Genomic DNA, 27210 nt, shown 5'->3' on the forward strand with positions numbered 1-27210 from the left:
AAGATGAGTTTTATACAGTAGACCTACAGGATATTACAAAATACTGTGGTCTTTACAGTACATACAAATACCTTATTAAGTTGAGAAGGAGTATTTTATTTCATGAAGTATTGGCTCTTACATGTACCTTCCATGTATTTGACAAAGGTCTAATTCATTTCAACATTCTATTCAGACAAGCTACAAAATCATCACGAGATCATCAGATTCAGAATTATCTTCCTTTTAAGGTTATTGATGAGTCAATGGCTATGTGTCCATTGTTTACATGCAGGTGAAGTTACTTAGACTTTGTACTATACTGTCCCAATATTATATTTTCAGTGTCGCTCCCTCTCAGTATCTCACATGCACTTGTAAGTTTGTGCTTCAGTGTATACATGTATTTGGGAGGTCATAATTTGTTGATGGACATGATTTAAGGCAACAGGTGATCAGGAACTAGATCTAGAATCCTCCAGAGGGACGATCCCGGTCTGACCCATACCGGTTACTATGGTAACTGATAGCACAGGAAGTCACTTCAACAATTTCTGGTCATTGGACCTTCCATGTGCATCCTGGGAACGTGACAATTGAGTCGTCTTTCTTCTTATTAATCTCATTAATCTCTCTTTAATCTTCATTTCTCTGTAAGCGTGACTGTCCCATCAACGTGTGTATGATGTACTAGTATGTAGTTTAAATTTCAAAGTGAGTTACAAACTTGTGTTCTAAAATATTTATAGAATAGGGCCATTTGGTTGTGGGGAACGTCAAGTCTCTATGTTTTTGTGTGTTTGGATGAAATGAGATCACTTTGATTAAGTTAGACAATTTTATTTTTTATCTTTTTAATAGAAAGGTATGTGCACTGTTGGGTGGGGGGGGGGGGGGAGTGACCCTCGCTCCTCTTACTAAGACAGCACAAACACAAGGACAAATGTGCTCCCTGTAATTTTGTTTTTACAACTCTTTACAAAAATGTGACAACAGGTACTAACCCATGCACAAAATTGTGCCCCCTTTTAGGATTTCCTTGGTCCATCACTGATTACATAATTGCTAATTTTTATTACTTATCAATTAAAAGTAAAGAAATAAATTTAATCGCTGTTAATAAAATTGAAAACAGTCATATGGTGTAAGTGAAATGTACTTTTAATCCAAATTGACAGATCTGCATCAATATGTCTTCAAATCCCAACATTCTCATTCAAATCCCATGCCTGCTGAATATTATGACATAAATCTAATTAGATTTATCCATCAAAATGTCTCTGTACAACCCTGCAGTAGATGAATATGTGCATTATAAAACCAAATTCAAATATGTTTTGTTGGATGAAGCAAGACAAGAGAGGTCTCTCTTTCACTACACCATAAATCGAACATGAAGCCGTTGGATTGTAGCCCAAGAGAACCCCTTCCCCTCTTCCCCTTCCTCAGCGCTCGCTTAGTGTATGACATCATGCTGTTGTGAGTGTGAGCTCAACATCTCTACTTATTGGCCTACATGTAATACCCTAGCTTATGTGCATGAGCTTTATGTGAGTGTGTCATAATGTAATACCCGAGTCACACTGCCATGCCAACTACAAACTGACCAATAAGACAACATCTTAAAGGTAAAGACCAGTATTGGCAACGCCCCAATTTCAAAAAATGAAATGGAAGCTCTCATTACCAATCATGTGAAAGAATATGTTTTGACTAATACATGATGATAAAAAATTTGCCGGGAAACCGCCTACTAATTCATATATTTGGTAAACTTATTTCTCTAATGGTCTGGTGAGAGAGATAGGGTAGTCCCATATACATCTTTCTGTGTATAGTGCTTGTAACTTTACGAAGAATGGGCCAAATTTCTTATCATTTTGATGATTCCAGAACCTTGCAGATGCTAGATGCTAGATGATCAACCTTTTCTGATCGATTCCACAACGTTTCTTTCACAATGCAATCGCATGACCATTACTGGTCTTTACCTTTAAGGTATTGCTTTTTTTGTGGATTCATTGTTTGTCTCAACACCCCCTCAAACAAAATAGATAAACACAACTTAAAGAGGTAACATTTTAGCGAGAATTCTTTTTTATTCTTCTTAAAGAGAGTTGTTTCAATGGATGGAGTTAAATCATCAACCCAAAGAAGAAGAAGAAAAATACTGAAAGAAACTTATGATGCAGACGGATGAAGATAGAATTTAGATTAGTTAATTTTATCGAACAGGACTGACAATATAGGTATAGGTATTTCACATGTATAGTATGTACATGCACAGTAAATTGTCAATATTTTCCAGTCCATTACCAGGCAGAAATACTGCTTTAACCCTGTTTCTTATTGCTGTGAATGGAGAACACAGACAAAGGCCAGTTTCACATAAAGCTCCATCAAAAGCAGTAGAGGGCAGTATTGAACTAAGTTTTAGAGTTTGTAAACCTTGTAAGAATGACTCAACGTTGGACGCCTCCTATCCCAAGTGTTTTCTACCCCCTTATTTTGTGTGCGTAGGAGTTATGACACTGTTTTACCCCTTCACTCAGTCAGTGCCGATTGTATTATTTTAAACAACCAAATGGCTCCCATATACTTTTGTCAGGAAATACTTAGATTTAAAAATTTAAAATAGATCTTACTGAGATGTGAACTTATTTATAGCTCTTTTATATTTACAAGATTTATTTATGTGTTTACATTCCTTGATAACATTTATATGTAAGGAATTATTTATGCTCTGAAATCATGAAGCACAACTAACTTCTGGATTACAACTTGGCAGAGTCTGTAGTGCCAAACTAGAAACCAGAAGGTAGCTGATTTTTTAAAGTTGTTATTTCAATGATCTCTGAAATGCTAATTACATTTTAAGAAGAAAATTACTTATTTAACAAAGCGGACCTGAGTCAGGTCCATATTACACTGTACTTTATTGCATTTTTATAAAAACTTAATCATTCAAAATAGATTGAATGAACCCTAAGCTGAAACCTTCATTTAAAAAAGAAATTCATTAAGGGTGAATGAATGTATGATCTGTTTCATTGAAACCTGCTTATAGCAACCACCTGTAAAGAAACTAAGAAAGACAACTTTTTTATAGACCACATGTTTATTTCACTTGAGCAGTTTTTATACAAAGTTCACTGTGTAAGAAATGTTTGTATTTGGAATTATGTGCTATTTAGGAAATGTACCTTGAAACATGTGGCTCCTCATGTTAAACGTAATACAAGTAAATCCATTAACAGAATGAGAGTAATAACACACCTGATCATATAAGAGTGTTTCCTAATAATTTAAGCTGGTGTGAGCCTCTTTCCGGCTTTTCTTGACCAGAGGGTAAAAGACTGGTCATCAATGACCACTGGCCACAAGATGTACCACAGAACATTGGTTAGCATTAGAATGAACGTGTCTGTATGAGGAAATGAATCATTGGCATGGTAATTGGGATCAAGTAAAGCGTGATGTATAATCTGCTGACTGACCGTGGTGCCCCCGCTGACCATTTTAATATCCCATTTACCGGTCAAACTGGGGCGATTTGTTGATAATGTTAAGACACATTTTGACCTTATATTTGTTATTATTCGTAAGTAACAGAAAGTTCTATAATATTAGTATTTTGTGAACTGTACTCCATGAAATACTTGAGGAGAGTAATTTTTACACTGTTTGTTTATAAAAAAAAAACTTGTTAGGGTGAAGATACATTTATTAAACAGGCAAAATTGTTTGAAGAATGCTTGCTCATGTTCTCTGGAATTCAAAGACTTTGTCTTTCAGAAAATTGATTGATGAAACAAAACAAATATAAGAAATCCTTTCCTGCTACATAGTGTACACCAATAGAGCTAAGTAAAATTGACATGAACAGGTAGAAAGTGGAACAGATGTCAACATTTTGACAAGAAAAGGAAATGATTTCATACCAATTGTCTGAGTGAATGACATAGCATGTGATTGAATCTGATCTGAGTTGTCTTTAAGTTCTTTTTCCTAGAATGCCAGGTGTGTGCATGACATACATGTACTTTAATCTTGATGTTTAATGGCACTCGTTGTACACTTCCTCAGTTCACATTTAGGGGTTATTATTATTATTATTATTATTATTATTTTTTATATTTTTTTGTTAGGGGGGGGGGGGGATACAGTGATTGGAGATAGCCATTGCATGTTTATACAAGCCTATATCAGTTAATTTAACATATTTGTCAGAGTGGCTGTCCCCTGTACAACAGGTTGCTGCAACTGTTATTAAATAATTTTTCTTTGTTATTAATTCAACATTTCCTTGGATTTTTTCTTTTTTGTTATTAATAGAATGATAATGATTATTATATCCTAATAGAGGCCTATCTCAAAACCATGTCACTATTTAGACAACTTGTCATTGATTTAGGTCCGGTGGTTTGGACAAGATGTAAGGAAGTGGTTTGTTATTTATTTCTAGCAAATAAAAGTGCTCCATGACAGGTGCAGGCGATTTTTCTACAGTGATAATTTTTCTGACATTATACTGTATGTATAATTAACTTCATATACATTTTTGTTTGTTTGAAAATCTAATTTCCATAATCCCACAAAAAGGAACAAAGGAGAGGCAATATTATATGGGCAAGCTCTTCAGTGATTTTAACAAATTACATAGAAATGATTCATAGTCATAGAAATGCAGGACTCTTTCAACACGGCGTTTAGCAGTTCCAAATTGAATGATATGCCAGATTGTTTTCAGTGTGACATTATTATGCAAGTGCCTTTATATATATATATCACTAGTTTTTATTTTCATTAAGACCATTATGGATGCTTTTAATTTCATAGTCGACAAAATAATTAGTCTTTCATTTTTTTGAAACATGATTGATTGTACCATTTATATCTTTAATAGTTGAAAAACAAAATTATCGCTAAGAAGTAATGGTTTCAGATGCTTGTATCCTTATTTTATTTTTTATACTTTTGTATCCATATTCTATTTTTCATTATCCCTCAAATTATGCAAGCTTTTGGGAAAATGAAAGTAAGGAAAATAGGAAACCTTCACATACATTGAATTCTGATGATGATGATCGTGATTTGATTCTCAAGGGAATGTTAAGTTAGATAGTATAGGTCCATTGCATTTTATTTTGAAAACATCCTCGTTTTTGTGTGATTGGAAACTGGTATCATCTTTGAAGGTTAATGGATTTAATTGCGCATGAACTAGATCATAATGTCATCAGACAAGGATTAGGGATACAAATTTTGTTGAGGAACATTTCATGAACTTCAGAAGTTGGAAGTGGTCGTAATTGTCCCTCGATCTTACCAAGAAACTTAGTAAGGGGAATCTGTTAACACCTCATGATATCCATGATCCTATTTGATCCACAAAAACCGCACTGTTGTCAGTCAGTGCATGATGGTATCATCTCTGTGTTAGAACTAGATCATGGATTGATAGAGAGGAATTCATCCACCCCTCCCTCCCTCCTAAAGGATGATATGGCACTTCTGATGCTGTGAAAGAATGACAAGTTTTGCCTTTCAATTTTCATATTAGTGTAATTACATTTCCGTCATAAATAATTCATGTTTCTGTGAAATGGCAAATTGGTAAAAAGTGTTCTTGTCCAAAAGCTATGTTTCTGAAGAGATTATGCATTTCTGAATAGAGACAGAGAGAGACAAAGACAGAGACAGACATAGAGAGAGAGAGAGAGAGAGAGAGAGAGAGAGAGAGAGAAGGAGAGACAGACGAGGAGAGAGAGAGTTGAGAAAAATTTGATCACAGAATTCAAAAACAGATCCTCAGTCATTTTGTTTACAACATTTATTTCAATTCAGTAATTTTGTTGTTCATGAAAATAATATTTGCATACATCTGATTTATTCAAAGTCACATTTAAGTCACATTAGTAAATTCAAAACTTGCTTGTGAAAGTTTCTCTAAACTTTTGCCCCCTCATATCTGTCACTTAAGTTAACCAAAGTCCCTTGAAATCAGGGCTCATACTGTGGTCACACAAAGGTAGCCAAGGGGACAATGCTTGATCTAAATGAGGGTCTCACCTTTCATGCCTGTGGTGTCCTATCTTGATGGGAGCAGACAAAGAAGTGTCATACTTGTCATGGAACAGACATCTAAAGACTTGTGTGAAATGTCAATTAAGGTGTGTTTCCACTATCCCCAAATAAGCCAGTACAACTCATCTTTGACGAATCCTGCTCCCTCGTACAAAACTGCAGAGCTTAGGTTGTCACTTGTCTGAAAAAGCTCTGATCACAAACAGATTTCTTCTGTAGATATTGATAATGTTTTTCAGTTCAATGCTTACTTCATGTTTGATTCAAATATAAGCAGTGAAATTCAATAAAAAGGTTCCTAATCATTTGAGAAAAAAAATATGAAGGATCGTTCTTGAGGATTATTAGACAAATTGGCAACACTATGTTTCCCTGTGCATGTTGCCTTCCACTTTTTGTAATAATAATAATAATAATAATAATAATCCATTTTTTTATATAGCGCTCAATACACTGATCCAACGATGTGCCTTAGCGCTTTACAGATATATTATTACCCCGGTCATCGGATTCAGGCTTACCCGCACACAATGTGTGCACATTTTCCACTCCCAGGGGAGCATTCCAGCCTGTCTCCATTTTACAAGCGCACGCTTGCTCGTCCAACCACATGAACGTTCGCATCCTACCGGGTACCCATTTAACACCTGGATGGAGAGTAGCAAATGCAGGTAAATATCTTGCCAAAGGATATTAGTGCCATGTCGGGAATCGAACCCTCGACCTTCGCATCTACAGTCAAGCGCCTTAAACCACTCGACCACGACACTCCCACTTTTGTACCCCAAAAGTTACAAAATATTTCTCCAAAGATTGAATCTTTATCTTATTAAGAACATGATACAGACTCTCTTCTATTTGAAGAATCTATACATCCCTCTTCAGCATTAAAGTACCAAAAATGTAGATGATCATAGAAATCATAGAATTTTCTAATGTGTTTGATGATGTTCAAGAGTTAGAAAATGTATAAATGTCTTGTTCTTTAGATAATTTCTTGTGGAAATTTTTGAAACATTTAAAACTTCTCATAGATCAACCCATCTAGACTCTTTCTTGTCTTCATGAGAGTGATAATGAGAATACACCCAAAGAGCGTCTGCTAAGAGTCCTTCATTGCCATTAAGATAATTATCAACCTGCGTAAGAGACCCATCCTAATCGTCTCGCGGGACAAAGGAGTGGGTGGGGCCGGAGTAAAGCAGAGGTGGTTGGACTCAAATTAGCTGTCGATATTCTCTGTGAAATGATGGAAATGTGTGTCTTATTGTTCTCCTTGATGAGGCATAGGTTGTGGTCAGACTCGGTCATCAGGTCCCTGGGTGTAGGTCTAGCCGAAGAACAGTATCGGTCAGAAAGATGCCGATGCATTCAACACTACAAATCTGCTTCAGGAAGACAGTCGATATCTCCTCATAGTAGATTATCTATCTTTATGTTAAAATTATATGAATTTACATTTACTTATTAAGATAATTGTGCTCCATAGACCCTTTGACTACAGGAACCAGGGCCTACAGTCTGAAGCCTAAAGGAATTCATGAATGTAGCCAGTAGGTTAATCTGCTACTAGTATATCACAGCGATTTTTAAGGTCTACATACCTTGATCGACTGTAGCCTACCCCTAGACGGCCTTCACCCAGGGAGGTGGTTGAGACACTTTCAAAACTTTGAAATCACAACTGAAGAAAAAAAATTGATTACGCAGATTGCTTTCTGAAAGGTCTATTTTAAGATCATAACTGACGTAGATACGCGACTTACCTTGGGTTTGTTCCAGCCCAATAAAAAAAAAAACTCTCAAATTTCTATGATAACTGAGAGTAATTGTCAAAGGAACATCTTTCCTTTTGGCCTGGGATTCTCTCTGTCGTCAATGGCATTACTGAAGTACGTAAGACCTAGGGCTGTAGAAGGCCCAGTCATCTGGATGCGAGGCTGAATCAGTAATTTGAACAAAATGGGAGTCATTGTCAATTAACCTGCTTAAATCGCTTTCATTACTACGTTGATTGCAATCTCTCTCTTCCTACGTCATTGGCAGCCATCTTGATTTGGACCAGGTCGTTATAGGCTTAGTTCATAAACTCTTTTGTCCTCATCAGGTAGATCGAGTGTGGTGTAGGTAACCCCTTCCACTCAGGTGAGCTATTCCCCAACGGCTCTCCATTGTAGCCTAGAAGACGGGATGTGACTAGTAGGGAATTGATTAACGATAGAACAAAGGTGCTCAAAATGATGTTATAAATAGTTTTATCATGTGTAACATAATTTGAAACATTTATAGAGATTCCCAAATCACAATCATGAGGTAATTGCAAATTCCCCATGGAACATTTGTAAACAATTACAAGACTGCAATGTCCATACATTAATTCAAATCATACCTTTGGAGTAGAGTTGCAATTTATGCATAATCAGCGGATTGTTAATAGTGACACAAATTTTCTTGCAATAAATCCTATTATTGTTCAAGAACGAAAGGACTATCGACAAGATTTTTTTTGCTTTGAGTTCAATAATTTGAATCCTGTCACCTCAATCAATTTCTATCCTGAAGTTGAATATTTAGAATAAAAAATATAGTACTTGTCTTGAACATGTCCTTGGTTAAGGATAAGATTGTACACTTTGATTACCTTGATAGAGACTAATTCACTGCAACCTGTCAGCCTGCCTGCGTGGTTGCTAGGAAGATGCGAGTAATGACGATTTCCCCTTGGCAACGAGCCTCAGCTCCAAGACCTGTGATGACTCACAAAGACTAGGGGGTCCTAACGCAAGTTGGAAACATCAATTACGTTGCGTTGTCATGGACATGGCTCCTAGAATAGCTTGTCAGACCGGGTCTCTCCCTCCGCGGCAATGGTTCAACAGCAGCGAGTCCTGTTAATCGCTGATCCTTTGTCATTATCCCTTCCAGTAGCTGCACAGTAGCTGGCTACGTCTGAAGTTAAAGAGGTTCCCTCACTCTCTACCTAGCGGTTATCACAGTCCCAAACGGGAAGTGATACGTACTGTGCACACAGACGGGGATCGGTCCAACAATAAACTCACATCTTTCTATTCTTAACTTCTTTAAAGTTCATCGGACAACTGTACATGTTGTGGAATAACAACAATCTGGATTTTACTGTTTATGTCTCATCATTTCAATACTCGGGTTTGAAGACGAGAAATACATGCCTTTGAAGGAATATTGCCCAACCTTCTCTGAGGCTGTTTGTGATTAAATCTTCAGATCCTCCTCGTGCTACCATCGTGTTGTTGTTTACGTCGATTTGTTTTGGATACATGGGATATCTGACCATGTGCAGGAGTGATATTCCTTACAAGGAGTGTCAGCAGGCCCTCAAATTTTCATCTTCATGATCAGTAAGTTTAATAGAGAGTTACGTTGTACTTAGAAAACAATCTTGAAGAAGTCTTCAACTATATTATTGTTACTGATCAAAACTAATTAAATGATTCTCTTTTCGCTCATTGAGCCTTGTATACATTCAGTTTCATATGGAATTGTAAGATGTAAGTGGACAATTCCTTGAATTAGATAGATTAAAAAATGTCACAAAGGGATCTATGGATATACTGAACATTTGAAAATGTATAGAATTTCTTAAATGAAACAATGGACATTTTTAAGGTATAAGTCTGCTTTTTATACCTTGAAAGTATTATTCCCTATATCTTACAACACAATTTATGCGAAATTTGACCACTACAGATTTGTTTTGTCTATCATTTAGGAAATGAATGTTAGACTAAAGGTAAAGAGCTACTTACATCAAGTATATCTCTGTCAATCATAACAAAACATGAGGGACCATTGTTTCAGGAAATGAAGATAAATGAAGCAATTAATCCTCTTCAATTATTTTACTACTAACAATGTACATGTACATGTTCATACAGGAAGTACCTGTATGAAAGGGATAGCATGACGAAAAACAATTGTCAGGGGTTGATGACAGTTGCCAGCTGTTTGAGACCCTCTCCTCTATCTTCTTCCACCCTACATGCCCCATGAATATGTCTGTTCCATAGAACAGAGGATTATTCTGCTTCTAGAGTTGTTATACCCTGTGTCTGAGGCTGTGATTGGATATTGTTTTATTTTAATATTAAAATGAGTTGTAAAAATTAAATTCCCAAGGTAATGATCATATTGGCTTCTTGTATACTGCTCATATCCACTTTACATAGCCATTTAGGTGCACATTGGCTTGATCTCATCTATCGATTATGTGCCCATACTTTAATATGATAACTTGTATCCTAATGTGTATAGGAACAAATCCTTGCCACGCATGCAAGAACTAAGCTATTTTGGTTGAAGTATAGAGTCCCCGAATAAATATCTATGCCTGTCTGTCATATTTCACACAATGCTTGTCAATCCTGCATACTTCATAAAATGCCCTTGTAAGCTATTGATAGTCTCTATTCCTGACTTCCTTTCACTCAATACATGGGGGCTCGAGGCTAAGTAGCCCCCGAAATGCCAAAAGAACCCCGAAAGTCATAAAAGAGCCCCCAAATATTTGCTTGAAGTTCAATGCAAAACAAAATAAAGAGTGTTATTTTTATGCAAGCAAGTTTGAAAAGTAGCCCAAAAAATCTTTTAAATACTTTTTTCCCTGCTAGTATAGCTTGCACTAAACTTTCTTTATTTGTGTTAATTCATCATAGCCAAAGGTCTCATCTCTAGACTAGTAAGGAGTAGACATGGCACCATTCAGCAGTGAAACAATTAGATTTAATATCTTGAGCACAATGTGTGAAGCACATTGTAGTCAGTATTGAGTAAATTAGCCAGGGTAGTTCGCACAGGAAATTTAATCCCTAGATAGCACCGTAGAGTTATGATGAACCCAATTAGTATTCAGTCATTGCCGGGTGACCTGGTACTTCACGCTCAACCGCCCCTCTCTTCTTTACCCCCTCCCTTCCTGTCCCAGTAGAGTAAGAAGAAGTTTGAAATGCATCTTGTGTTTCAGAACAGAATTGTACAAAGCATTTGGGTATTTTCTTTTCAATTACTGTTAAAGTTTTACTTGCTTAGACTTGATCAGAGTTATTTCTGGCACTGCTTTGTAAGAGGTTAAAGAAATCAAATGATACCTTTCAATAATTGTTGGGATGTACTACGTATATGTAGATCTTACATACTTAAATAATAAATTAGAGACCTAACTTTATATTATTGTTGGTATTCCTTTAAAATTATTACTTTCTAAGTCATAAGACATTATATGGCAATTGGTTACCTTATTAAAGATCTGTAATGTAATACCATAAAAAGATGCATAATCTCGACCCAAATTATTGACAATCTTTCAGCCTTTGTACACTGCTTGACCATCATTGAGACGTTTCTTGTATTTAAAGGTATGATGTACAAAAAACTAACTTTTATTTAGTAAAATGTCATATAAAGCTTAATGGTAAAGACCAGTATTGGAAACGCCCCAATTTCAAAAAATGAAATGGAAGCTCTTATTACCAATCATGTGAAAGAATATGTTTTGACTAATATCTGATGATAAAATATTTGCCGGGAAACCGCCTACTAATTGATATATTTGGTAAATTAGTTTATCTACATGGTCTGTGAGAGATAAACGCACGTGTCGCGCACGTGTGTGTATAGTCCCATATACATCTTTCTGTGTACAGTGCTTGTAACTTTACGAAGACTGGGCCATATATAATCATTTTGATGATTTCAGAACCTTGCAGTACACACCAATACTTATATGCTAGATGATCAACCTTTTCTGATCGATTCCACAACGTTTCTTTCACAATGCAATCGCATGACCATAACTGGTCTTTACCTTTAACAAGTTGCCTAAAAACATCCATTGCACCCCTTTCCTTAATTTACTTCAACTTCACATCTTCTCGAAGTAACCCATGCAGATGTACAGTTGACACACTGGCATGCTGTGTTGAGCATTTATAAGGTTCTGTCTAAGAGGGATGTGCTAACTGTATTCATGTGATTTATGTTAGAGTATGGTCTTCACAGGAAATATGACTTTACAATTGGTAAATGATTGAGAATTGGAGCTAATTATTTCACCGTAGGAGGCCAATCACAGTTATTACTTACTGAACGTGTCTTGATTAGGTTCATCAGCACGTACTTTGTAATGGGAATCATATTTCTTTCAGTAAGCCTGATTAATCATGAGAACTTGATACAGCTACATTGACCTTGTATTACGGTAAATAAAAAGTTTGTATTTCCGAGGTATTGCTCAGTCACTACATATTTTTAGGTTTCTTAGAGTATTTCCCATACACTTTGCTGCATTATTACTGGAATACAAGAACTGAAATATGAAACTCATTACACTGGATAATTATGAATAAACATTTGTCTGTGCCATAGGCTGAAAAGCCATTTATAAAATGTCAAACCCATAAACTTGCCTTTACGGCCAAAATGAGAATGTTCCAAACTTCTAACATGCTATGCAGAGAGTAAATAATGTGCCAATATGTTTTAGTGTTGAAACCTGCCAACCTGCTGCAATTAATGAGATATGATTGTATTTCTTTCAATTGAATTCTGTTAGTGAAATTAAAATTGTTTCTGTATGACTCGTGTTGATATGATAGGACTTTAATTTACTAGTTTTTGTCTGTGTGATTAGTAATAAATTATCTAATAATGTTGTGTTACTTGTATTCACTATTCAGTATTTTCTTCTCATTATTACATTTCTTCAGTTTAGTTTGTATGCACTAATTTCTTCTGATTTATTTGTATTCATTATTTATTTATTTATATATATATATATATATATATATATATATATATATATTTGTTGTTGTTGTTGGCAGGGGGGGGTGGTGTAATTGCATAAATGATGCTTATTGATTACTACTACAAACATGAAGAATAATTGTATGATAAATACATTTTGAATCTGAAATCATAATGCAAAATATCACAGTTTTATTTGCAACTTTTAAAATAAGTAGTTTTTTCTGTTTGATTTATATTTAGTAATTTTGTCTATGTTTGATTTGTATTCATTATTTTGTGTAACTTTTATTTTATTTTTCTAGGCCTTGTTGATTGATACAGTGTGCTTAAATCTTGAGACAAAATGCATCCAATGGACCAACTGTAATATCACAGAGTGTAAAGAGAGGAGACAGAGTCATACACCTTATCACCCATGTAAACATTCTCATGAATGTAAGTATCATATTTATTTATTTATTTATTCATTTATTTCTAATCTTTTGTCAGGGTAGCCCATTCACCAATAAGTAGTGGTCTTCCAAGGGGCCCTGAATAAATATGAACATACCGTATTTACATCAAAAAGCATAACGTTTATACAGAACAGTTAAAATAAAATTCCATATCATTTATTGAGAGCCGCAAAGACATTTGCATATACTGTTGTACAGAGTTAACATCATTCTGAATAAAAAAATTCTTTGGAAAACAAAACAAAAACAACAACATCATTCTGGCTCTAAACATGTAAATATATTTTAAGGATTTGAAGGTACACGTTACCATCTCAAATCTCACAATGAAAGTGCTTGGAATAGGCTATAAACCTCCCCTATGCTTAAAAAGTGATGCAGATTAACAGTCCTTGAGTTAAAAGCAAAAGTAATCTTGAATTTTGTGAAAGCATATATGAAATGAAACAACCAAAATGGCAGTACTTATGTATATAGTTTGTATTCTGTAAAAGAGATGTTTGTTTTTCATGCCATTTGATAGACTTTGGGTTTATTTGCTACTCATATTAGTGTGGTCTGGAAAAATAAATTTAAAAATATTGTGAGAAAGGTGTTTATTCAAAACCCTTTGAAAACAATATGCACATTGTGGAAAACAAGTACAATATATTAGTAAATATTAAAGCTCTTTGTCTTAATCACTGAAAAAAAAAAACAATTGGAGCAAATCCCTTTGACACCTTACATACTGTGTAGCCTTAGTCTGGCTCATTACATAGGAACAAACCACCAGATCCTCTATTTCATTTGCCAATTAAGTCTTTAATCTCATCATGATGATTGACGATGGTAGGTTCTTTCTTTGATTAAAACTAATTACCTACCGCCCATAGCCGGTGTTGTAAGATGGTGGATGTACAGTAAGCTGGGTTCTCACTTCTCCCTATAGCTAATTAAGTTCAAGAAAAGGAAGTTCCAGAATATAAACTTGTTTTAGAAGACATTCAATTCGATCAGAGTGCTCCTGTTGATATCTCAGTGAAAGTATTAATTTTCCTGGGGACTGTTTAAAGATAAATTATTGTAGAATGAAGACAAAATTCAGGAAATTTGATCAAGAATTATGTATTTAAACCTTTTTATTCCAGGTCAGCGTTTATTCTATGGATATACTACTGTCTAACACTGCCATTAGTATATCCATGTCTATACTATTTAGCAATTTAAATCTCAGCTATGTCAATGTAAATAGCTATTCTTTGGTTTGGCATATTGCAACTTGTTGTAGATCAATAGGAATCACAATTTTTTTGCATTTATCTTTCAGGGGAAATATAGATACTGTAACTATAAATTGTAGAATGTGAGAAAAGTTGGTGTTCGCAAGCGTGCTTAGAATGATGCAAGAAACATGAACTTAATCGCTAGTGTAGAATCTATCACTGCGGTCTCAAAGAATTTGATTAGTATAGTGGGAGTGGTTTCTTAGTAGAAGTCATTGCTTTGGTACTTTGGTGGTTGGACACAAACCAATATTGATAAATGTGTGATGTGACAGAAATTAGTAGGGTAATTGATCAAAGTGACCACCAACACTCCAAATAATTAAGGGTTTACTTTCTGATTTTTTAAGGCTGACCTTAATCATTAAATGATGCTTATCAGAGCAATTAAATTAGCACTATTTGCATCATCTATTTGGCAACCTTTTAGTATCCAATTCTTTGTTGGGGTCTGACAGTTATAACTGGCATCCGCTATTTATGCTCAACTCGATTTGTGCTCTACTTTTCTTTGGAGCAGTATAAAAGGAGAGATTGAGAAATAAAATCTGGGGGGGGGGGGTATACAATGGTTCATAGACCCTAGAGTATAGAGTGAGAAACCTGTCCAAATAAGCATTGACAAAATGGACATGGGATTGTTCCATTTTCTGTGCTTTGCATCGTATCATTTGTCACAATATTGCTCAGTGTCACATGCTTCCTGTCTGGCTGACTTTCCTATAGATCTGGAGGCTGATAGTACACCTGTACAGGTCGACTTTATAGACCTCTCTCTATACCCTCTTCTCTATACCCATAAAGCTAATGTAGATAAAATGCATGATTAACTTTGTGCAGGTAGGCTAGGACCATGTTGCTTCAATAGAGATTCCTATGGACAAGTTGATTTTGGACCGGGTTCTTGATGAAGGATTGGAGATAACATGGGGTATGATATGTATGTTTTTAATTGATGTTTATAGACCAAGGCTTACCTAATAGCTCATACAGACTTGGTGAAATGGCTTCATTCATTGAGGGTAATGAGCACTATATGTGTAGTAGATGCATCAAGATTGTTTTTATTCTCAGGGTATTTGCACCAACAGAAGGTCAATGTGGCTACTTGATTTTTTGATAACTGGAGAGCATTTGAAGAGATTCTGGAGAGTGGAGATGGTTTTGATTTGGATTTTGGAGGCTTCTAGCTCGATCTTCTCTGTATCTTAATCACATAGAAAATACCTTGTTCTGTTATTTCCCATTGCAGGGTGTTTGCAAGGGTCAACACTCTTGCCAGACAGATGGACAGTTTTCAAGAGACTCTGAAGATTGGTGTTGTGCTGGAAGTTCCTTGAATCCTCATGCTTCTTGCTGTCTTTATCCAAAATAAAAGAGAATTAAGAGACAGTTCTGTTTTTCAATTTACAGGGTATTTGGAACAACAGAAGGACAACATGACTGCCGGGAGAGACCTTGAGAAAGGTCTAGAGATAGCCAGGAGTATCCTCAACGGAAGCAACGATAACGAGCATCAGAATGTGCTGCTTCTGCTTCATGTCTACATACTACCTATCATCAGACTTCATGCCAGTGATAGGAAACATGTCAGTTCAGCCTTGGTGGACCAGGTAAGAAACGCCTTCTGAGCTTGTTAGAAGATTAGTGGAAGATATCTGGGGGTGTTGCATAAAGACTAAGATCGACTTTAAGTTGGACTTAACTATGACAGTCCCTTTATGCCACTGTTTGCTCTCACCATTAACTGGCATTGGTCTCTCAAAGGACGTACAAATCATGGTCACAAATCTACAGAATTTACATTTTTTGATAATTCATTATTGAAGAAAAATATGATATCTAAAGATTATAATGGTGAGAACAAACAGTGGCATGAACGGCCTGTCATATAGTTAATTCCAACTTAGAGTCAATCTTAGTCTTTGTGAAACACCCCCAGGTTTCTGTTTATTTCAGTCTTGGTTTTATACTCAGACGCTATCTTTCATTTCTGTTATACAAAACCATTATATATAGTCACGAACCAGTCTAATACCATACACAAAGCAAGTATGAAAATGTATTAGCTTGTGATTTAATGTAAAGTGATCTAAGTAATATTTGTGTTTTGCTAATAAAGCTTCATATCCTTTTTGGCACTGATTATATAAACCTCAGTAAAAACATGTACCGGTATATATTTTTTTTACCACAAAAAGATTTAGCTGGAATAACTTTCTTTTGTCAAACTTGTATCCGGGAAGTGATCAAGGATGTGTTAGTGCAAGTTGATGTACATAAACTGTACTAAAGTGTGTTGACATCGATTTAGATGAACGACTACAGAGAATACAGACTTGGCTTTTCATAATATTATTATAATTATGCTACAGGTGGAATATATGTATTGTCAGTAGCCTCTGGTCATCCTATCCTAGTCATTGATGTACATATCAATGACAGATATGAAGACAGGTCAAGACTGCTATACAGTGTTAATTAACTTTAATTATCACCAGCTGGTTTGATCAAGTCTGTGTGTGAATCATATCTATATGAAGCTACGGGACAAGTCACGTGTAGAATCATATTGGCAGAGTAAATGCCCTTGCTGCCCAAACAAAGGATATTTTGTATTGTTGACTAATAAAGGGTTGCACACTTCATTGTCTATATGCCTTAATTAGAGATCAGTTTTATTCTATACATTATCATAATTAGTGTTTAAATCATATAGTAGAAATTAAAAAGATTTAGCTTTAAAAATGTGATAATAGTTGGTCAATTGTTTCTCTTGACAAGCTGTCATACTTTAGCAACATCCTGTATTATACATCTGAAGAAACTTTTGTCTATTGGAGCCAGAAGGATGTTATACTGCATGTAAAATTGCATGATTTAATATCTTTCAGGCTCCAAACAAGAGTTTAGTGATTTACATTTGTGATAGTTGGGTGAAATATCATTGAAGAATACTGCCTTTAAGCTTCATTGTAAGTATTTATTACAAAGTGAAGTTTAAAGAGGGGACGAATTGCCATGACCTAATGCTTGCATTATTTTAAGTAAAACTGCATTATTCTTACCTGGTTTAATCCCTCTAAAAACCCAGGGACATATGATGACTGATCTGGTGCCAAATCAATGTCAAAATATGATAAGTTTAGATTAATACTATTTTTAGTTTGTGTGAAAAGGGGGCTTCAAGGTTCATTTACAACTTTCATGAAAGAAATAGAACCTTTTTAAAAACAGTTTGATACCTTTAAAAAAAAACCTGTATAGGTGAGCTGTCATATAACATGCGGCCATATAACATGCGGTTTATATTGAAATTATGCAAACTGTACCGGTATAGAGATTGTTCAAGGAAACAAGATAAATAGTCATAGCCAGGTGGTCTTTATTTTATGAGTTCCTTTCATAGATGAATATCAAGAAACACTACTCAGAAATGAGATTTTTGTAATGGATAAGTGGTCTATATATAGAAGGTATGTTTATATGTACAGGTTCCGAAATACTAGTTTCAATCATTCAATGAGATACATTGTTCAACGAAAAAATGTTTGAAAAATTTAGTCTCTATATTCAGGAAGTTCTTTTTTTATTCAGGTTAAAACAGGTTTCACTATAATTGAATTGCTCTGAAGTACCTTCAATGTTTATTTCTTGCTTCTTTTTTTTTAAATACCAGATTCAAGTTCTTTCAGACCTGGATATTGCTATAGACAAGATGACAAATGAAAGACATGACATCAAAAAGACTATGAAGGACTGGAGACAAGATATCTGCAGTGAGCTGAAAGATGTAAGAACATTTGTTCCTTTTAATAATCAGGATCTATTGAATATATGGGTGAAGAGGTGATAGCAACATGGTCTAATTCCTTAGACTCTAAAACTATCACTAACTCTAAACCTAATCCTAAACATAACCTGAAACCCTGATACAGTCCTATCTCTGACTCTGGACTTTTGATGAAATGTAGCCTGTTGCAAATGCTCTGGAAAAAATATGTTGAATCACGGATGAAACAATTGCTCCATCAACATTAGCTGTTTTTCTTGTTAAAGCTAATTAAGAGCCTTAGTAATACTTCAAGTTAGTTTTAGGGTCAATGTTTGGGATTGTTAAGATGTTTTGTAAGTTCTGGAGTTACAGGGTTGAAGTTAGGAATTTGAAAAATATTTCCTTTGAGCATAATGTTATACAAACCCTCTAAGATATTAAGATTGATAGAGTTATCACTTTGAATGAAAACCTACTTCATGTATCCCATTTTTGTTTGTTTACTTTTGCTTATTTCTAATTTAAATCTATTCTTGACCAGAATAAAAATAGTCTATACCCATACTTTAATCTACTTTCACGTGAATGCTATTTATAGGTGTTATCACAGAATGATAGTAATCACGTCCCCTCAACTTTGGTGTACCGTTACCCCTGTATCCCCTACTGTGGTTATGGGCTGCTTAGCCGCAGCTAAAAGTACAGTTGGAACACGATCATCATCACTGTCAGGATATATATTCTCTACAAAATATATTCGATGCAATGCATAGCCCCTTTTTGTGAAGGACTATAGGGCTCGTCTACATTAGAGTTAATGTGACAAGTTTCAATTTGCAAGAAACAGTATTATGTCTATGTCGTAATGGTGATGTGAACATCCCCGCAGCTCAACAGTGAAGTAGAGCATGTTCACACTCGTAGAAAATGTAACTTGTATCAATCTACTAAGAATGGCATATAATGCTGTATTGATGGTTATGTGAACAGAGCTCTGCAATATAAGCTTCCAAACCCTCGCTGATCCTCTGACTATATACACCCAACTTTCTTAGAGAGTGTATTACTCAAAGTATAGACAAACAGAGAGAAAATAATTTACTCTGAAATATTAATTACTTAATCCTGATATGACCCCCTACTTCCTTTCCTATTAATTGGTGGGGCATGCATTCACTACCCATATAAGGATTCATTTTGACAGTATACAAAGTGGGATACATACATACATAGGATATGCAGCTGCTTTGTTGTTATCGTGTGTTTGAATTGCAAGTTTGACACTCACAATTGGGGATGTGAATTCTGCCTGTCACATGGGAAGCATTTGGAATGATTGATATTGGAATACACAATTTGGTTTACACTTTGGTTTATTGTATTGGTATGTAATCTAGACAAGTTTTTCCGTATTAAAAAAAAAGTTATATGCATTGGATAGTACCTTTTCACAAACTTTTTAGTAGAAGTCTTTCTTTTGACCTTTAATCTTTGTGTTTAAGGTTCAAGGTTTCCTTCAAATATTATTTACATAATACTATTTTGTCTTCAAAAGGGACACTTTTTTGGTGGGGGCGCCACACCCACCACTTAGAACATGCCAGATGGTCAATTTTTTTGTGGAGCTATGCGATCTTTACATTGGTTTCTCTCCCAGCTAGGTTCGACCCCCACTGGCTCCCGGTCTAGGACCCCCCAGGAAATGAAGGAGGGGTCTGAAAATTTGGACCCCATCATTTTTGGTCAATTGGGACCCTTTTGAAGCCAAAACAGCAAAAAAAAAAATCAACTTTGGCACAAAAATCCTACGGGACCTGTTTCAGTGACATACCGTACCACACTATAAAGGTATATAGGGCAGTTCCATAATGTTTGTGGCTCGCTTCACAAATGTACTTCATAAAAACACTCTTGCTGATGTGGGCCCCATCTTAGTAACAGTTGTGATTATCGTAACTTATTTGTGATTGGTATCAAAAGGGATAGGGGACTGCAAACTTGTGATTGATTGGAGGACTTGTGATTGATTTGGATCAGTTGAAACTCTTTATAAGACAGGGCCCACATACAGGTCTCTACTATAGGATATTAACATAACTTAACATTGTAGTTTTGTATATTACACACACACACAAAAAAAAAAAAAAAAAAAAAAAAAATCAGAAATAGACCTTGAATCAGCGTGACTGTAATAGTACTTTTTGTGGTTCAATAGGATATTAGTTCTTGTTTAGCCTCCCTTGAGTAGACACAAACAAATAGAGCATAAAATATATAGGCTGACTTTAGCAAAATAAAAACTGAAAACAGTAGGTCAGTATAATGTCTGCTGTTCAATATATTGGAGTGTATATTGGAGGAGTCATTGTGAAATTGGAATATATACTGTAGCTGCCTTTTAGATATTCTCTGATGAATTATGAAGGGATTCTAGTAGTGGCAAATATCAAAGTATCGAAGTAGATAATGTATTGCTGATGTGATCTCTCCTGCAGGAAAAGGCCATAGCAAACTGCAATGTACAATTCTTGAAGCTTTTGACCCAACATCTTCATGACGATCTCAGGAATGCTTATGTAGAGGTGAGTCATTTCTTTCTGTTTTTTAAAACAATAATCACTAATAGAAGTTAATTATTGTAGTGTTATTTTTATTTCTAAATATCAATTTCATTATTGCTTAATGAAAGATTTAAAAACTTCATGTTTTTATTTCTTTAATGACCATTGGCATAAACTGTTGCCTGTGAAATCTGGTAATTAAAGCCTGTGGCCAAAGTAAACAAATTCACTGGAAACAGTTCCATTTATTACAAGAAAAGATCATATAAAACCACAATAGTTTTGCTTCAATAAAGTTGTGATCTATTTTTGTATCACAACTTTATCAAACATAATATGAACCAACAACATAAAAGTAAAAGAGAAACGGAGGGATAGTGAAAGATGGATAGAAGGATAAAAAATAAAGAGAAGAGGAGAAATTAAGAGAGGGAAAGAAGAGAAAAGATAGAGAGAGAAGAAAATGTAAAGAGGGGGAAGAAAATAAAGAGGGAGAGAAGGGAAGAAGAGAAAAGAGAAATAAAGGGAAAGGAAGAGAGAAAGACAGAATAATATAGTATGTGTTAGAGAGAAAGAGAGAGAGAGAGGGACAGAAAGAGAGAGAAAGAGAGAGAGAGGGAGAGAAAGAGAGAGGGAGAGAGAGAGGAGCAGATAAAATAAGAAGGAAGAAAGAGAGACAGAGTGGGAAGAGATGGTTGTGAAACAAAGCTCAATGCAGCTGCCCATGTTGTCGAGTCATGTTGGCAGTAAACAGAAAGGAAATGAATAGTAGACGAGATCTTATTAATCATAAAACCACAAATATCTCTAGTCCTAGCTAGCCTTCTCCTCCATGCATGGCGAGTTGGCGACAATATGCTTTGAATTAATGATCAAACACTGACCTAATCAATTACATCATGTCTAGTATATCGTCCCTATTTTCACGAAGTGACGGTAGAGAGGAAAATCGTAACGCAAAGTGAATGCAATTTTTTTTTCACTACCGTCACTTCGTGAAAACGGCGACGATATGTGTCATCTTTGATTAGACAAGGATAATGAAGAAGGGGAAAGAGAAAGAATTGATCAAATAGTTTTATGCCTTGTAAAACCAATAACTAGTAACTAAAGGATACCTTAGGGAGGAACGAAAAGAGAAATGGTATATTAACGTAGAAGGAAAAATTGTTACAAAAAGATGTACTGTATTGAAGAATGAGTTAAAAACAGTGTGTTATGTCCAAATGTATGAAATTATTTCTCATATATTCTCAAGAATAATAAAATCTTATTAAAACTTAATATAGATGTACGGTACAATGTAGTTCTTTTTTCTTTTTTCAAATTTATTTTTCAAATTTGATTGTTTTTACAAATATCAATTTATCATTTAAAAAAGAAATGACAACAATATCTATATTGTGCAAACATGCTCTTTGCAACCAATTGATATGCTGTACTTGTACACATATTTCTAAACATCTGAACTGGTTTGCATGAAAATAGGTGCATAAGGGTAGAAGAGATCCATGAATTCCATCAATCAAAGTGCAAACATCTGTCATGTGAGCAGGCCTGATAAAGTCTACCTTGATGAATACCTCCATCCTCATTGGCTGTGTTTATCACTTACGTTGCCGTGGAAATGACCCAAAACATTCTACGATACGCTGGTTGGCAGATTAACAAGATGGCTGGGGTTTTTTTTCTGCACGATCTCGCCCATGGGTGATAGGTCTACAGTGTTTCGGACATGAATTTACCCCTCCATTCCTGACCATAAGAGCCGACTCAGTTATCCCCAAAGTTCCTTATATTGTTATCTTGGGTTCCTCAAATTTACATAAATGTAGTATGGTTGAAGGCAATTTATTGACTGGGGGGGGGGGGCATCAGTTGGTTCTAGCCCTTCATGGAACTTTAAAAAAGTATATATATAAATTAGACCAGTCAGAGAATATATGGAGCAATTTTTTTTTTTCAGGGGGGGGGGGGGTGCTTGATCCCCAAAGCTCTTTTCAAATGGTTCTTGTATTTTAGGAATTATAATATGGTTGTATAAAGATTGTTTTTTCTTTCTGTTCTTTGTTTTAGTTGGATAGTTGTCAGGAGACAGTAGACCAATGCAAGGGAAGTCTTACCAAGAAGAGAGGGAGTCAATATATCAGTGATCTTGTGGAGTAAGTAGAATATTTACTTCTTACTTCTCACCAATCTATGATCATAATATATCTCATGTACAATTCATAATTTTGCCTTCAATATTTTGTTTCTCCACAAATAAGGCCACTTACTCAATTTCCATATCATTCTATGTCGTTGAATATACAATACATGTACACAATACATAAGTGCCTCACCCTGGCTTTGTAAGTAATCTTAAAAGCATGCACATAATTAATAATGCAAATATATATATATTGAAATGTTCAAAATTTCTAAACACTTGCAAATACTTGAAGAGTCCTTGATTGTATGATGTGTTATTACGTGAAACTGATATGAAATGATGACTAAATCAGATGTTTAGAGTCAGAGACAGATATATGATAGGAAACATTTGTCAGATGTTCAAGCAGAGCGATCCTTCTATACCTCTTAGGAAAACCACAAAATATAGGATGTTTGTAGGGTTGAGCTAGGGGCAGTCTGATGGAAAGGGGAAACAAATCTTCTCATCCTGTCTGTAAATCAAAACCTAAATTTCTCTTTCTATTTTCAAGATGAATATGGGTCATCAGCTATCAAACGTAGTCTCAGAATATTATCCCATGAATATAAACGAGGCAATTTCATCGTCGTAAATTTAATTTCAGTATCTGTCTTTTAATGACAGATTGATGGAAGACATTTATTTTTGTTTGATATATTAGGTACACACCCTAAGCAATATAGTATTAAATAAATAGCAGTTTCTCTTTCTAATAGTCATGACATTGTGTGATGTTAGATACATGTTAGATAGAATCGATGCTTTGATGCTAATTAAACTATTGCCTATTGCTCAGTGCTCATCTCGATGTCTTGAACCAGAAATGTTAAAATCAAAAGTCTTATGTTATGTATTGCAATTCTAGTTTTCTGATTTTAGTTTGTACTTCAAATGCGTGGGGGATGTTTTTAAAAATTTAAATTTCATCCCTTTGGAGCACTGTGCATAACTTCCACTCCTACTTCTTCTTTTTTCTGTCTCTTTTCTATGCTGTCTATTATTGGAATGATGGTATTAATGAACATGAATTATTGATTATCCATCTTCAATAATGACCTAAAATAGAAAGAGGGACAGCTTATAGCCTTTCAACAGAGAGACCTAGCCGAGTTTGATGAAAAACATGTTGTTTTTAATATAGTTGAAGTATCATGTGACGTCTAATATTAGTATATGATGTAATAAGTTTCTCATATCATCATGTATTAGTATTAGTTTGACGATTGGTCGATGAGACGTGTTAGGGGCAGGAAGTTGTGGATTGGTTCCAAATATCATTAATAATATCCTGGACTGATTTCCGGTGACATAGTTTGTCCAGACACAGGATAGGAATGTTGAGCTTGAATAAAATCTATGAAAATTGTACACTCTGACTCCATCTCTTACATCGATTACTCTTTATTATTAATTCTTTTATAAAAATCTTTTTTTCTCTCTTGTTTTAATACATTCATTGAGCTCTGGCTTTGATAGAATCAGTGCTTTTAAAATGATCAATATTTTCATTTATCAAAGTTTCCAAAGTTTCTGCTTGCCCAAAGTCAGATTTGTTGCCCGAAATGAGATAGTATACTTTTCGATCTTTTTGGTGTGGTTCTTATCTTTGTCTCTTGGTCAGTGTCAACACATACATGTATATCTCCTCAGTCTCTTCTTCATTTTATAGTATTCACACTAGCCGAGGTTTTCAGAGCCTCTGTCTGTCTGTACTCTATCTTCTCGTTCTTTCTTTCCTGGTCAAAAAAATATATCAAACATACTTTATCCTTTTCATGTCTTCCTTTGACCATAATTCTCTCTTTGAATTTCCTTTGTCAGTAGATCTACAATAAACTACTACAAATGCTGATTGGCATGCACGTACTATACTCCTTGCCAAGCCTATCTTAGTTCATTAGTTCAATCACTTGGGACAATGCCAGAGAAATAGCTGATTAGGATTTCCCGTGACAAAATATAAATGTCTGATAGAAGATAATTCAGGTTAAATAAGAAATGGAAGATGATAATTCAAATTAGATCCCCCCTTTATGTTCAACATCATCCATTGTGAAGTATTGGCTTGAAAGACATTGTGTTGGGTCTGAATATAAATCTAATGGTATTTCACATGTTTGGGAGTTCAGAGGATTGTAATACAATGTCATGAATGATATGTATTCTATTGTTAAGGATGATTTAATAGGCATATATCATTCGCACATCATCATCCTTTCTTATATATCACATTCCATCTGAGAAGAATGTACATTATTAATGTGCATCCTTACAAGCTCATACTGCAGTTCTCATAACATTTATGAAAGCGCTATCCTGTCTTTGGGATGTATTAATAGCATCTCTTGAAACGGACGTAGCTTCCGCGCTGGGACCTGATGAACGATAAGCCAGCTTTTCACCCGTTTTCTTTTGCTTAACGCTTTAAGGTATGTCTCGGGGAGCAGGAAGGCCGATAATTTGATCCAGGGCAAGAGGAATAAGAGCGTTGTATGGAATGCGAGTTCAGGGAGGAATGCAAGGCCTTGCAGAAGTCTTTTGTTTCTATCAGGAAACTTGCATTATCTGAATAATTGATACTATCATCATCGTGATGATTCCATAAAGAAGGCTCTGGCTGAGATAGGATTAGGTATGGGTATCATTCTAATCCAACATAAACTTCAATCTGTCATTTTGATAATCATATAGATCAGTTAGATAGGTCATTCACTCAATGACAATGAACCCACAAAGTTATAAATAGAAACCAATAAGATCATATTTCTGACCTGTTGCCTAAAAATAGAGGTGCTAGTGAATTGATAGCAAAAATTTATCATTAACTTCAGAGGAAGTTAGCCATAATCAAACCAAACTTTTCAGAGCAGTTACAAGCTGAAGAATGGATTTACATTATATGTTCTCTCCTTCACCTTTTCTCAGGAGATATAGAAGAGAAAGCCCGTGAGTATGATTCCATTCTGCTCTCTTGCACAATTCACAGAGCACTGTCTATTACTTAATTCACCCCCACCCCAGCACATGCTGTAGGAAATATAAATGGGAGGGGTCAGTGGGAGGGGGCAGTGGGGGTGGGGTATTCTCCGTCCAGGAACTTATGCAGAAATAGTAAATTTAAGTAAATCACTTCAAGCACATCCAGCGACCGAATACAAAATTATAAGCTGCACAGTCAATATCATATTGCCTCCCTTGAGCTTCGTATAAGTACCCACCTATGTCAAAACCACCCAAATATCTTTTAGCAAGTATGCTCCATTACAATGTATGCCCAAATACACAATGTCAGTTTTTCATCCAAAACGCACACAAAAACTGATCAATTTTTCTTTCTGTATTGGTCTTGAATCCTTTCTTAAGCAAAATAAATGATAACAAAATAGGTTTGAACCATTTTGATAAGAAAATGATTTAGCTTATGTAGTTTGCATATTTCAACTCATGCCCTTGCAATCTTGAAAAAAATGACATTTTTTCAGCATTGAAAAAAATAATTTAATTTGTTTTTTAATCATTAGGTCAAAATGACAAGCATTCTATCATGCAATACACAATGCAATCCTATTCTAAAGGACAAGCTCAGTAGAGCTTTCCTAAAAATAGCCAACAATAACTGAAGCAAAATCTTGTTTCAAATCATGTTTCGATACGTGTGTAAACGGTACAAGTATGATGCAGTAATCTCACATAATTGCTCTTCCTTTCCTAAACTACAGTGAAACAGATTTCTTTCTACATTTGATACCTGATATCTCTTTGTGAGATCTAGTAGCTATTTTTAGTGAAGTAAAATTAAGCACGATGCTCTTTCTTTTACACAAATCAACATTTATTGAATCTGTAGCTCATAGCAGAATCTTTTTGTTTTTTCAACTGATTGAGAATGCACCTGAACTTGTACTTCCTGTTCTGAAATTTAATAAAGATTTGTTTTTCAAATGAAACATAAATATGTTATTTGGAATGGTTTCAAGAAATATTTCACAATGTTTCCAGTTTTTTTCTGGCTTATAAAATAGTTTTATCCTTTGTATATCTTTACTTTTTAGCTGGTTGATTTATCTTCTTTTGATTGTATATTTTGATTGATATTTTGGAACCACAATATGTT

The 27210-nt window shown here is 35.0% G+C and overlaps 1 protein-coding gene across 5 annotated transcripts in view; it reads left to right on the plus strand.

Annotated features, from left to right (window-relative positions):
- Positions 1–27210, plus strand: part of LOC115919768 — a 51368-nt gene that overhangs the window by 13478 nt on the left and 10680 nt on the right. Inside the window, exons 1-6 of one of the 5 annotated variants that reach the window (XM_030973931.1) lie at positions 9155–9443; positions 13149–13281; positions 15980–16179; positions 18246–18359; positions 20837–20923; positions 22979–23064. In XM_030973931.1, the coding sequence (XP_030829791.1) occupies positions 16006–16179; positions 18246–18359; positions 20837–20923; positions 22979–23064 (461 nt within the window). In that variant the 5' untranslated portion in view covers positions 9155–9443; positions 13149–13281; positions 15980–16005. Of the gene's footprint in view, positions 1–9154; positions 9444–13148; positions 13282–15400; positions 15498–15533; positions 15589–15979; positions 16180–18245; positions 18360–20836; positions 20924–22978; positions 23065–27210 lie in introns of those variants that run through there. The other 4 variants (XM_030973927.1, XM_030973930.1, XM_030973929.1 and 1 more) reach the window with 4 other exon arrangements.

Source organism: Strongylocentrotus purpuratus, unplaced genomic scaffold (genome assembly GCF_000002235.5).
Source record: "Strongylocentrotus purpuratus isolate Spur 01 unplaced genomic scaffold, Spur_5.0 spur5_scaffold_7, whole genome shotgun sequence".
Lineage (NCBI taxonomy): Eukaryota > Metazoa > Echinodermata > Echinoidea > Camarodonta > Strongylocentrotidae > Strongylocentrotus > Strongylocentrotus purpuratus.